The 14,285-nt window shown below is 40.4% G+C and overlaps 2 protein-coding genes across 2 annotated transcripts; one reads left to right on the top strand and one right to left on the bottom strand.

Moving 5' to 3' along the window:
• The first annotated feature begins 82 nt into the window (after window positions 1-82).
• On the top strand, window positions 83-2,330 carry LOC133483208 (green-sensitive opsin-like). Its single transcript, XM_061784075.1, has 5 exons — window positions 83-576; window positions 649-817; window positions 1,165-1,330; window positions 1,422-1,661; window positions 1,754-2,330. The coding sequence occupies exons 1-5, from the start codon at window positions 192-194 to the stop codon at window positions 1,850-1,852; spliced, it is 1,059 nt and encodes a 352-aa protein (XP_061640059.1). The 5' UTR covers window positions 83-191; the 3' UTR covers window positions 1,853-2,330.
• Window positions 2,331-8,639: 6,309 nt separating this feature from the next.
• Window positions 8,640-13,213, bottom strand: synprb (synaptoporin b). The gene is made up of 5 exons (XM_061785163.1): window positions 13,134-13,213; window positions 12,505-12,629; window positions 10,821-11,019; window positions 10,535-10,726; window positions 8,640-9,575 (listed from the first exon to the last, which is right to left on the bottom strand). Exons 1-5 carry the CDS (start codon window positions 13,155-13,157, stop codon window positions 9,237-9,239), a joined length of 879 nt encoding a protein of 292 aa, XP_061641147.1. The 5' UTR covers window positions 13,158-13,213; the 3' UTR covers window positions 8,640-9,236.
• Between the last annotated feature and the right edge of the window lie 1,072 nt (window positions 13,214-14,285).

The following is a 14,285-nucleotide window of genomic DNA, read 5'->3' as shown; positions in this document are numbered from 1 at the left end:
TGAGCTGTATGCTGCATCTCAATCCTCCTGTAATCTAATTTGGCCAATTTGAGGATCACCACAAGGAGGTATAAAACAACACCCAGGACGACAATAAGCCGCTGGAGTGGGTTTGGCCTTCAACACCAATTGAGACTACACACTATCCAAGTTTGGACGGATTCAAGCTTTCACAAACCAACTTAACAACGATGGGTTGGGAAGGACAATTCGAGCCTAACGGCACAGAGGGCAAAAACTTCTATATCCCCATGTCCAACAGGACTGGGATTGTTAGAAGTCCCTTTGAATACCAGCAGTATTACCTGGTGGACCCCATTTGGTTCAAACTTTTGGCTAGTTACATGTTCTTCCTGATCTGCACTGGAACCCCCATCAACGGCCTGACATTGTTGGTCACAGCTCAGAACAAGAAGCTCCGGCAACCTCTCAATTACATCCTGGTCAACTTGGCCGTGGCTGGTCTCATCATGTGCGCATTCGGATTCACCATCACAATCACGTCTGCTATCAATGGCTACTTCATTCTGGGAGCCACCGCCTGTGGGGTCGAGGGATTCATGGCCACGCTGGGAGGTAAGTTCAGCTTGGGAGTAAATGGCTTGAAGTAGATGACAAAGATCAATTCATAATCAAACTGTCCTACAGGTGAAGTTGCTCTCTGGTCTCTGGTGGTGCTGGCTGTGGAGAGATACATTGTCGTCTGTAAACCTATGGGAAGCTTCAAGTTCACTGGGACCCATGCTGCAGCTGGAGTTGTCTTCACCTGGATCATGGCTTTCGCATGTGCTGCACCTCCACTGGGTGGCTGGTCCAGGTAGACCTTTTTAAATGCATCCAACCTCTTTCTACAACACTTCTGTTCTGTTTCTGTTTAAGGATACAGGGAAGCTAGGGCCTCGCCTGGCTGACTGAGGTCGAGAGGCAGGGTAGACCTATGACTGATAACTGTTCGATTACAAGACTGACTCATAGAGAGCTTCACATTCTAGAGATCTTAAGGGAGCTTGCATGCAGGTTTTTGGACAGCGGGAACACAATGAGAGCTATAAACTCCACACAGAATGGCTCCGAAATGTAACATTCTTGAAGTGCTAACCACTTGGGATAAAAGAATATTATTAGTCCTAAGTAGCCTTATACAATATGTGCAATCTTACACAGATACCTCCCTGAGGGCATGCAGTGCTCCTGCGGACCTGACTACTACACTCTGGCTCCAGGCTTTAACAACGAATCCTACGTCATATACATGTTTGTCGTCCACTTCTTTACTCCCGTCTTCCTCATTTTCTTTACTTATGGCAGCCTTGTACTTACAGTCAAAGCTGTAAGTAGTGCAATACATTTAACAACTATTTGTTACTCCACAATACACTGTTGAAATGGCGTTTTTAACGGCATCTGTGGTTTGCTTCAAGGCTGCAGCACAGCAGCAGGACTCAGCCTCCACCCAAAAAGCTGAGAAGGAAGTGACACGTATGTGCGTGCTGATGGTCTTTGGCTTCTTAGTGGCTTGGGTCCCATATGCTACTTTCGCTGGGTGGATCTTCATGAACAAGGGAGCTTACTTCAGTCCTTTGACTGCTGCTATCCCTGCCTTCTTTGCAAAGAGCTCTGCCCTGTACAACCCAGTAATCTATGTGCTGATGAATAAACAGGTTGGTGCAGCATATTGTCTTAACATCTTTATCGGCTGTTGTAAATGTTGCAACTTCATTCCTGAAACTGTTCTCTTTGCTCTTTCTCCCAGTTCCGTAACTGCATGCTGAGTACTATTGGAATGGGCGGCATGGTGGAGGATGAGTCTTCAGTTTCCACGAGCAAGACAGAAGTGTCTTCTGTGTCTTAAAAATGACGACACCTCAAAATCTATGGACGTTTTCCTTATTGATTGCATCCAGATTTTTAAACAATCCCATGAAAAAAAATATGTTGGACTTTTGCCAAATGGAACTATGGAAATGAATGGACTCTGGACAAAACACACTAACGAATTATCAATCCATCTGTCAATATGTATATAAAGAAAGTGTACAAGAGAGATATCAGAATGCTGCAGACGTGCATCGTGTTGTCCATCTGTATGTGTGCATCAGTGTACAAGTGTGACTGAAATGTGACTCACTTTACAGTGTTTGATGGCACTCAAAAAAGTTCGAACCTACTGCAGCGCGACAACACTTGGCCCATGTGCAATCACAAGTGGGGCTATTTTCATGTAATTATGTGACGTTTCACTGGGCTACCAGTGTGATTGTTTTTATGTATTTCACAAAACAAAAGAAAAAAAACATAGGTTGGAGTAAATAAATGCATGCATGAAAATATTTGTGTACTCTTTTGACTCGGATTTGTACTTTGTTCCTTTTTATTCTTTCTATTAGCAGAAATATGGGATTTCATTGATGTTTGAATCTGAGTCGACACAAAACCTGAAGGCCAATATGGAGCACACACTGAGATCACAAACTTTACAATTTACTGAACATAATATGACAAACTTTGTTGTCTTTGTTAGCAGGAAGTGACCATTTTTTCCCTAACGAGTACTGCATAGTCTCAATGTTACGGTCTTATCTAATTTGGCATCATGTTTCTTTATAAATGGTGGTCCAATTTTGAGGACAATAGACATCAGATTGAAGGTAGTGCTATGTATAATAATAATAATAATAATAATAATAATAATAATAATGGCGGCACGGTGGTCGACTGGTTAGAGCGTCCGCCTCACAGTTCTGAGGACCGGGATTCATGCTCTAAAGTTTTGGTGTGTGTGTGAAGTAATTTCATGACAATAAGTTAGCACCCATTATTTCTGTCATGTTGTAATGTTGGTTTGACCTGACTGATTAGAATACACGATCTGACTAGAGCAGTGATTTCCAACGTTTATGGAGCCAAGGCACATGTTTTACAATTAAAAAATCTCACGGCACACCAACAAACAAAAATGTCACAAAAAGTGGATACATTAATTACTGTATGTACGTCCTGCCATCTAATAGAAGGGCATTTATTTATTGTGTCTGTCACTGTGCCTCAAAGGCATAAATAGATGAACAAAGATACATTATTTCTTGTAAATAAATAATGTTTGAGCAATTACGTAAAATTTTATAATTTCCCACGGCACACCGGAAGAGCGCTCACGACACACTAATGTGCCCCGGCACACTGGTTGGGAATCACTGCTCTATACATACATAAATATACATACAGTACAGTATTTATACCCATCCATCCATCCATCCACCCATCCTATCTGTGAAAGAAGGCGAAACATATCGAAGGCACCCTTCAAATCTGAGAAGGTTGGAGCACTTTGCGCATCGATAGTGGACCAAAATACCTATCAAGATATGCTAAGAGTCTCATTGAAGGGTTGCAGAAATTGGTTGATTCCCTTAATACAGTATCCACATTCTGCATAAATGTACAAACAAACAAAATGTTAAATTGCACTTACTAGTACAGCTGCAAAATAACATTAAATCATGAATACCAAATGCAACTACACATACATTGTAGATAACCGCCGCGTATGCAAATGACATTGAATCTATGAGAAAACCGAATAGGACTGAAGAAAGAGATCCATTTTAGTCCCATGTTGAGATAAAGTACTGATAACACAGAAACATCAAGTTGATTCAAACTGTAACTCTCAATGACAAAAAAAATCAAAAAAATCAGCAGAAGATTGATTATTATGAATCCAATGCATGAATCCAATAATCAATACAGTATTGCAAAAACACAAAGCTGGTAATCAGAATTGTAAACACTCAATATGATGCAGTCCAGTTTTACACCACTGCAAACATCATGAAAATGAACATTATGATTCCCAACCACTGTGATCCTCAGAGATGTGAGAGATGATCAGGTTTTCCACTGGAATGTATTCAATTTCAGCTAATTGGTCAAAAAAATATTATTTACTGATAACAAATAATGTATCTTTGTTCATCTATCTACGCCAGCGACGTATAGTGACTGGCAAAACAATTCAATGCTCTTCCATGTCAGGATTCAGGTTGCAAGTTGGACCCAGATGCAGAGAGGACAGGGAGGTGAGTTTGTGAATAAAGGTTTATTGCAGCTTGGATACGAACAAAGGAACTCCAAGAACTAAATCCGGGATTGGCACGGTAGGAGTCCGTGTTGTCGGTGGGCCGCAAGAGGTGAGCACTGGTTTGCAGGGAGCAAGGGCAGATGGCAGATCGACGTAGAACGTTGATAGTCTGGCGACGAGTTGGAGTCTCACAGCGTCTTAGGAGCACTCAAGTGTAATTAGGATGACAAGGTCCAGCTGCTAGACTCCAACACGTCAACCATGCGAAGCACTCATGACACACACACACACACACACACACACACACGGGCTGGTCTCAGGGTGCTGAAACAGCAGCCCTTACATTCCACTAGATTACAGAAGGTACAATTAACCTGTGTATTCACCTGTTGCCATTCATAAAAAAAGAATGATAGCTATGTTCAACTAAACAGTCCCACTGAGTAAGTAAATGTGTGAGTAAGTCAAGACAAGATCAGAATTAGTTCCGTAGAGATTTGTAAAATGTAAAGGTTGGGAAACACTCAGGGACAATTTGAGATCCAGCTCTGGCCTCACTGTAAGTGTACCTTATGGCCATAGAGCGTGCTATATAATTTGCACGTTAGAGGTTAACGCAGGGTTGTATTATAACTTAAATTCAACGCTGATTGAAATACACCCGTAACTAATATGACAGACAAGCCAGTACCACGGTAGCTCAATTAGGATTCACTGTACTATACAAAACACAATGTGACATCTATCCTGTGACGCAACCCTTTATTCCTTTCACACACGCTGATGGTAATTTTCAAGCTGGGAGCACATGCACTGTAATTTACTAGTGCAGAGAGGCAGCCCTGGACACCTGCATGCCATTAGCATTTGTGTGAGGGGCAGCACCCACAGAGAGAAGGCCTACTTCCTAACCACCCTCCCGTCCCATCTAATTGCTTGGATCAGATCGACGACCACTGCATACTGAGGCCTTAATAACAAAGTGCATGTAATTCAAGGCTGATGTTTGCCATGAACAACAGCCTTGGATAGACTTCCCTGATGGGCTGTGCTAATGGTTAGGGTGAAGTCATCATTCTCTCTGATACAAATTCTATGACTTCATTATCATTTCACATAATCATTTTGTTAAAAACAAACCATGTTAGGCTAGATAACAGAATGCTTATCATGAGAAGCGTGTCATATTTGTCAACCGTCCATCCATCCATCCATCCATTTTCTGAGCCGCTTCTCCTCACTAGGGTCGCGGGGGTGCTGGAGCCTATCCCAGCTATCATCGGGCAGCACGCGGGGTACACCCTGAACTGGTTGCCAGCCAATCGCAGGGCACATACAAACAAACAACCATTCGCACTCACATCCACGCCTAGGGGCAATTTAGAGTCGTCAATTAACCTACCATGCATGTTTTTGGGATGTGGGAGGAAACCGGAGTGCCCGGAGAAAACCCACGCAGGCACAGGGAGAACATGCAAACTCCACACAGGCGGGGCCGGGGATTGAACCCGGGTCCTCAGAACTGTGAGGCAGATGCTCTAACCAGTCGACCACCGTGCTGCCTATTTGTCAACCAGTTACTGAAAATGTTTTTTTAAATATGGAATAAGATAGTATAGCGTATTATGGCATAGCATAGTGCACATGATAGTATAGTCGTAAATAATATATTTGATATATATATTACATTTCATAATATAGTATCGTATAGTATAGTATAATAACAAACCGTGCAACATAATGAAGATAATCACAATGAAATAAAATAGCAACAGAATGTTTAAGAAAATAAAAAGGAACCACAATTGAACTCATAAATGGGCAAGCGATTTGCATTTGTTTAGGTTAGGACTGTACCATTTTTCATTCTTTCACAGTGCACTGTATTTTGTTTGCTTGTCTGTCAGTATGTTATTTAGCATGCTACTTTCAGGTTCATGGCGAAGAATGCTCTACCATGGATTTGACTACTAGACAGTTTGAACTATGGAATGGGAGTGGGATCCAATAACAGGGCTGGACATGGACAAGAAATCGGCCCTGGCATTTTTTGCTTAGACCAGCCCCTCATAATTAGTAGTGGACAACTAACTAGTAATTTATGTACAGTATGTGTTCCTTTAAAAATATATATTTTACGATTATCCTAAACCCAACTTTAAATTATTGTGTTGAGGTGTGTATACAGTAGTTTATGTAGTATGACTTTAAAAGACTTTTGTGCGACAGGCTTTACACCGCATGCGACTTGTCCAGTTCGTGCTTCCATGTAATGTTTGTAAAATGAAAAATGTGTCCAGACACTTTTAAAAAGTTTGGCGTGTCCAAACACACAGTCACCTCTTGAGCACTTCATGTGCCTGTTCTCCAGGTATGATCAATCAACCATGCTTAATCCAACTGTTACACTGTCATTGACACTCGGCATAGACTGACAGACCTCAAGAATTTTTATGTCGCGGGCTGAAAATCAACATGCAATGTAATTACTTTTGTGTCAGCATCAGGACTGCACATGCTGGGCATCCCAGCATGCCAAGCGCCATTTTATATATACAGTAGCACCTGGAGTTTTATGATTGATCATTTCTCATCCCAACATAATAGCAAAGACCACATTTTGGGAATAAGACACCACAGTTGTTCAATGTATACTTCCTACAAACCTACTCTGACCTGTTTAACAACACAATCATATGAGCAGTGTTGGCTTTATTTATGCAACGCACACAAAGATGGGCAGTCCAACAACAGGAGATTGTTACACATTTTAATTGAAATAGAATCGCTTCTTTGCTTTGGCCTTTTTACAAGCAAGTCATTGGTAGGAGTTTTGAGTATGACTAAGTATTGTGTTAATTGTCTAAAATGGGATGAAACAGCCACCAGGAGAGATTATCCCGCTGGCCTTTTTTCTATGGAGATAATCCTGGTATGCTGCATGGCGCACACTTTAATGTTCTCTACAAGAAGCTTTATTCATTTAACATTCTCTCTATTGGTTTCTGCCTGGTGCCTGTTGACTTTGAATCACTGTTGCAATTTTTTGTTCCTTTTTTTCATAGACACAAAGAGATGAATTGTCTTATAAGACAAACATCAGGTGTTGGCGTACAATGTCATAGAAATACAAAATACAGTAATAAATACGTCAGAACAGAAGATTTGGCCTTTTCAAAAAATGTTAGCGCAATATTGTCAGCAGCCACTGTGTACTAACAGTACAGGCTTTTTTTGCACACTACTAAACTGACAAAAATATAAACAACACTTGTTTTTGCTCCCATCTTTCATTAGTTGAACTCAAATATCTAAAACTGTTTCTATGTATGAAAAAGGCTTATTTTTCCCTAAATGTTGTTTGAAAATCTGTCTAAATTAGTGTTAGTGAGCACTTCTTTGCTGAGATCCCAAGTGTGGCATAACAAGATGCTGAATACATTATTATTGCACAGTTGAGCGCTAGGCTGCTCACAATAAAAGGCCACTTTAAAATGTGCAGTTTTTATCACGCGGCACAATGTTACAGATGTTGCAAGTTTTGAGGGAGCTTGCAATTAGCATGGTGACTGCAACAATCTGCTTGCATAACCAAAGAATTTCTGCTCAAATTGTCAGAAACTGTCTCAGGGAAGCTCATCTGCATGCTCATCATCCTCATCGGGTCTCAACCTGACTGCGGGTCGTTGTGGTAACTAACTTGAGTGGACAAATGCTCACATTCGATGCCGTCAGGCGCTGTGGAGAAACGGTTCCCTTCACTGTTCCATTTCGCTCCAATATCCAGCAACTTGGCATAGCTATTGACGAAAAGTGGACCAACATTCCACAGGCCACAATCAACAACCTGATCAACTCTATACAAAGTATAGAGAGTTGCACTGCGTTAAGTAAATAGTGGACAGAACAGATACTGTCTGGGTTTCTGCACCCCGCACTCCCCGCAAATACCCCACTCCCCATTTACAGTGCCCTTTTATTGTGGGCAGCCGAAAGCACACCTACTGTATGTAATAATCATGCTCTTTAAAATGCATCTTTATATGCCACACCTGTGAGGTGGATGGATTGTCCCGGCAAAGGAGAAGTGGTCACATACAACACGTATTTAGACTGATTTTGTGAACAGTATGTTAGAGAAATAGGCCTTTTGTGTACATAGAAAGTCTCGATCATTTGGAGTTCAGCTCATAAAAAATGGGATCAAAAACAAAAGCATTGCATTCATATTTTCATTCAGCATAATTAATAGAAAATGTTTAGAATTATTTTTTGATCTGATGAAATATTTGGAATCTTAAATATGTTTTAGGTTAGTCATTTCTACAGCAAAATACATCAAAATTGAGTGAAACTGTTTTACATCAGGATTAAACATTTGGAGTTTTGGATTTATTTCTGCTTGAAATGTAAATTTAATCAAGCCAATGTTACTAAATTACACCAAACTAGTCTTTATTTAAAATCAAGCTTTTTGCAAGTGGACAAAAGCACACTGATTACAATATTAGGAACTCCAACAATGAACACTAAGAAGCAAAAAAATTGAAAACTGCACATAATAAATAATGAAGCTCAAATGTGGTCTGGAATGCTTGGTGCAGCTCTAAATCATTTCGGGGTCCATAGCGGTGATCATGAAAAATCTTCCTTGTTTCCTTCTGCAAATTACTAGCCAGCAATAAACTACCTGAGACAGTTAGCTACAGCTATATTTTATATGAACACGTTAAAATTTAAAAACAATATCAACAAAGAATATTGTATAATGATGTACAGCTTCAAGTTGTGCAGTTTAACCAAAAATGTGCTTGAACACAGTACCATTTGCTCTATTATTTATTCTTAAATATGTTTGTTATACATCTATACGAATCAATAGATACCACATTTTGATACCAGACATATATAATGGACCATTCAGAGAAGTAGTCAACAATAACTGAACTACATAGCTAACCCTAGTACCACCACATACATTTTCCACTTTTTCAAACCTCTCTTTGTTTTGTTGTTTAGATTTAAATGATGTGGTCAGTAAAGATGACATCAAAGGTTTTAGAGGTATGAAACACACAATGTTACTGTAATACAAGTATTCAATAAGTATTCGATAAAATAAACATAAGGCAAAATTACTTCTCCTTGACAATGATCACAGGGCCCCTCCTTTACTGTCATAAATGACTGGCTTCCCGAGATTGGTTTGCGGAAGGCCATAGCTCACTTGTGATTGGTTGAAGCTGCCTTGGCGGGACACCTGCATCCCCAAATCTCCTTTTGTCTGGTTGAAGTTGTTCTGTCTGTACGGCTGAGGACCAAAATTTTCCTCTGGAAGGTCGAAGCTGCTCTCGCTGTAGAGCCGCTGACGCATTTCACGTTTCCCAGAAGCGCTCCTGGTGGGATACCTAAGCCCCATCTTGTACCAGCCCGTCTCTTTAAAGACAAACCAAATGTTTCCAGCCCAAAGGATGACGTTGACGAAACCAAAAATCTGGAGAGAGAAAATAAAAAGAATGTATATGAGTTGGGTGAATGCCGAGAATCAAAAATATATATATCCACGGTACACTGTGTTTAATAAATAGTAATGACTCCATTTTAAAATCAATGTTAAATAAAGTTATTGTAATAATCGTTATAGTCATGTTTTTGAAGTAATTTCCTTTGTGTGTGTCTGTCCTTACTTTCTGTCTTATTTCTGTACAGGAGCATAGATTCACCAGCCCGTAGTTTGTCATTCAAACATCAAAGTCAATCTTTATCATTGTTGTGATTGACCCCTATCAACTCCTCGGAACTTAAAGCTATAGTATGTAACATTTGGCGCCCCATTCTGTTCAAATTCTGTATTACAACAAAAGAACAGACCTTTCGCTTCAATAAGACGTCGGCAATGCATGTTATGCCCCGTATTTGTGATTCCACAACATTTTTACTATGCTTTGAATGACATGCGTCATTTTCATGCCATCATTGTCGCGCTGTCATTAGCAGTGCGCCACCAGCGCGGGAAATGAATAGGCCGTTTACTAAGTATAAAAAATAAGATACTGACACATACAGCAAGATGTGAGAGGAGCTGAATGGCTTAATCATCATTGAGTCATCTCCTCTCGTACTGGCTTGGGTGAAAATGACTTTTTTGAACAACAAAAAAAAGCTGTGGATTATAGCTTTAAGTAGTGACAATAAAAAAAATAAACACACTTTTGTTTTGATTTTTACGCATCCACTGGTAGCAAAAAAAAAAAAAAAAAAAAAGTAACTTGGTTTTCTGTAATGATTAGTAAATTTTTGAAGTACGATTTCCTGGTATTTAGCGTACCCTTTTTCATGCAATATGTGAATGTATACAAATAAAGCAGATGCACACAAACAGAAGCATTTACACATACTTTATATATATATATATATATATATATTGTAGATGACTATTATATTTGTTCTCACCACCGACATGTTGAGACGAGACCAGTGAGCTCCCTGGGCAGCTGTGCATTTGTTCTCCCGAACCGAGCAGGCAGGGATGAGCAGCAGCACTTTGGTAGGCCTCGTAGCCGTCTTGATATCAGAGAGCGCTTTGGCCCAACAACAACTGCTGATGAGCCATATGATGGCGAAGATCACTGTCACTGCAAAGTCCTGCATACCAGAGGGAAAAGGGCAAAACATGCTCAAGTTAATACAACAACTCCTCGTCTTACTACTGTACATGTGAGGCCGAACAGTCACTGACCACAAGCGGGCCTCGGTTGTTCTTCAAGTATTTGTTCTGGTAGAAGATGTAGACCACAGTTGCCAGTAGAGAGTAGAGGAACGTGATCACGCCCACGGTGACAAAAAACTGAGCTGCTGAGGAAAAGTCGCCGTCCAGGAAGAGAATTTCCTCCCTCTTTGTCTCACATAGTGGAGCCTTGAAATGCACTTGTTGTAACCTGCAGATGAAAAGCGGGTCTACACTCAGGTTTTATTAAGGGAAAACAAAACACGTATTGTGATAGGATGGTTAGTTAGTTTTATAGATCCTACATATTGGTGCAATTTGTACAATACAGTTCTGTCCAATGAGTGGCTAGCAACCAGTCCAGGTTGTACCCTGCCTTTCACCCAAAGTCAGCTGTGATAGGCTCAAGCTCACCCATGACGCAAATGAGGAGAAGTGCTATCGAAAATGGATGGATGGATGTGGATGGCCACGCCATTCAAGTATTTTACCTTTGAATTAAACTGTAATCAAAGCGAGGGAAAGCTAGAAAGTCATTAAAGAAAAAGTGATGGTGTTGCTTTTCCCTAAGATGAAATGTTAATTTGACGCTTAGCTGAAATTGACAGGGATTGACAGTGAGACGTTCGCTGTCACTGCACTACAAAAAACACCAGCCTCTAGTTATCGCATGCTTCCTCACAAGAATCAAGCTGCAATGATGACTGGACCAGTGTTCTAAACCTTGTTTAAGTCACTCAGTGTGTAGTTGTTTCATTTTAAATTGTGTTTTGCATGGGTTAATTCATTGTTTAGGAAAGATTTTTCCAGATTTGTCCACAGTGGAAGTCTAAAAAATGTTGTGTGCTCATCTAGACAATGCATTCCGCTTTTGTCGTAATGAGCTTACCCCATATGTGATGTGTAGCCAGGAAGCCAGTCCAATTTGAAGGCCCCTTTCTCCGAAATGTTTCACTGCATCATTAAACCAAAATGCACTCGGTGCCAGATCAGTCAAGATTCTAACCTTAAGTGGTCCCTTTTGACGTGCCAAAATGTTTCCACTATTGATCTTGTCTAGCGGCGTGCACCCACAATGCCTTGGGCCTGCTTGCTCAGACACCACTTCATTTAGTGACAGGATACAGAGATCATCTCTTTCTCTGCCACTCATGCGAGGTGCATCTTCCTCAAGAAAAAGTACCGAATTGAATCTACTCTCCAAGGAATTTTTAACCTTATCAGTTTAATAGACTGTGCCATTCATAAAGCATACAGATTCAAAGCAGATGTAGAGACAATGGACCTGCTAATGTTTTACGCTGATGTACTTCTTCAACTTGTGATTATTAATGTAAGACAACAACAAGTTGTTCTGAAACATAAATAGCTCAGCAAGAGGTAATCAAGAGAAAGACAGCTTACTTAAAAAATATTGCCGTAGTTTTCAATACTTGACTTCAGAAAAAAAAAAAAAAAAAACATAAATTATGTACCCATAACACTGTTTAAAAATGTTTGTTGGCACAAAAATGCCACTTAATGTTTCAAAAGCCCTAATTGATAATGAGGAAATATTGGTGGGGGAAAGTTTTAGTTTTTTTATACTTCTTTTTGTCCTTTTTTGTACATGCAACACATGCCAATATATAAATGTATGAAAGTGAATATTATTCACTGTGTCAACAGTTTGTCGGTCGTAGCAGCCGTGGTGTACCTGAATGGATAGCCAAAATCAACGTCGATGCTCCTGTTACTCAGTGTGCTGTCTGCACAGTCCACTTTAACCCGGAGGTGCCCATAGTAGCCTCCGCATGTTGCAAACGCACAAATGGCAAAAATCTGAGGAGCAGAATATGATAGCAGTCATTTGCGGGCAAAAGCATTCACTGGCGTGAGTGAAAGGACTATCAGGGGACATGCCTGAGTGAGTGTGGCTTATTGCATAATGTTTTCCCATGAATAAATCACAGGACTGATTATTACAATTTCTAATTGGTCTGAAAACAAAAGATGAATAATTTAAAGGTGGGAAGTGCTGCTCACTGTGCACTGGAGGGTGGCCACAGCAGTGCAGGCTGATTCATTTTTTGCATCAAACGTTTCTACAGCTGTGCCATCACACAGCTCGCTTCTAATATATTCAAAACACTGAATATAACATTTACTATAAACTGAGTACTTTTATGTGACTCGCACACTGGTAACAATTATTCACATAAAGATTCACACTGTTGCTATTAATTCCATTTTAAGTTTAAATGTAACTAATCTACTGCAGAAGTAAAATGAATATATAAATTCAATTAAGCATTTAAAAAAAAAATCTAAGAGGAAAAGACTTACCGGGGCAAATATAACCATACACATTTAAAAATCCAAGAGATATGTGGCCAAAGTCCACTTGGTGTCTGCAGCGTTTGTCATAAGGCTGGGATGTGGACAATAAGAGGAGAGTTTCCAGCAGAGGGGAGGGCTCACATGAGGTGCACTGACTTCCAAAAGGAGGAGTCACACATACGTTTCGCATGTGTATTAATTTAAATATAAAGCACTGCCTACAAAATGCTGCAGAAGCTTTTAACAAACCAATGCTACAAACGTCAATGATGATGAGGATGATGATGATGATGATTATTATCAGACGGTAGGCTTCTAAGATCATATTCATGCTCTGATATTAAAGAGATTTTTTTTTTCACAGAAAAGTTCTTCGTAAATAGACTTTATAAATCTTCTTCATAAGCAGTTGCTCGAGTAAAAATGCCAGTTCTTTATAAACAGTAAAGCTTATGCTGTTTCTTTACAAATCATTGCGTATCATTGCTCATTTGCTAATTTGCAGGGATTACAAATGTGGAAATTGCCCCATTACTGGAGCCAAAAACGCCATTTTGGGGGCTCAGACCAGCAAGCAAAAACTGTTGCTTAGTGGTCCGAGCCCCCAATGGGGCATTTTTTGAGACTGTTTCATATGATCAGCCTTTTTATAGAAAACTAATGAGTGTTAAGTGGTTGGAGCAGATCAAAGAATAGAAAAAAAAACTGCATTGTTTGCCAACTGGCACGGTGGACGACAGGTTAGCACATCTGCCTCACAGTTCTGAGGACCTGGGTTCAAATCCGGCATCGTCTGTCTGGAGTTTGCATGTTCTCCCCGTGCCTGTGTGGGTTTTCTCCGCTCTCCGGGTACTCCGGTTTCCTCCCGCATCTCAGAAAACATGCATGGTAGGTTAATTGAAGACCCTGAATTGTCCGTAGGTATGAATGTTAGCGTTAATGGTTGTTTGTTTATATGTGCCCTGCGATTGGCTGCCGATCAGTTCAGAGTTTACCCCGCCTGTTGCCCGTAGATAGCTGGAATAGGCTCCAGCAAGCCCGCGACCCTAGTGAGGAGAAGCAGGACAGGAAATGGATGGATGGATGGATGTTTGCCGACCTCTTCTGGGTCTAAATGTGAATCACACGTTTGACTTGCGCTAATGGTTTTCATGCACT

The sequence above is a fragment of the Phyllopteryx taeniolatus genome, chromosome 9, assembly GCF_024500385.1.
Source record: "Phyllopteryx taeniolatus isolate TA_2022b chromosome 9, UOR_Ptae_1.2, whole genome shotgun sequence".
Lineage (NCBI taxonomy): Eukaryota > Metazoa > Chordata > Actinopteri > Syngnathiformes > Syngnathidae > Phyllopteryx > Phyllopteryx taeniolatus.
This window is presented reverse-complemented; position numbering and strand designations above follow the sequence as displayed.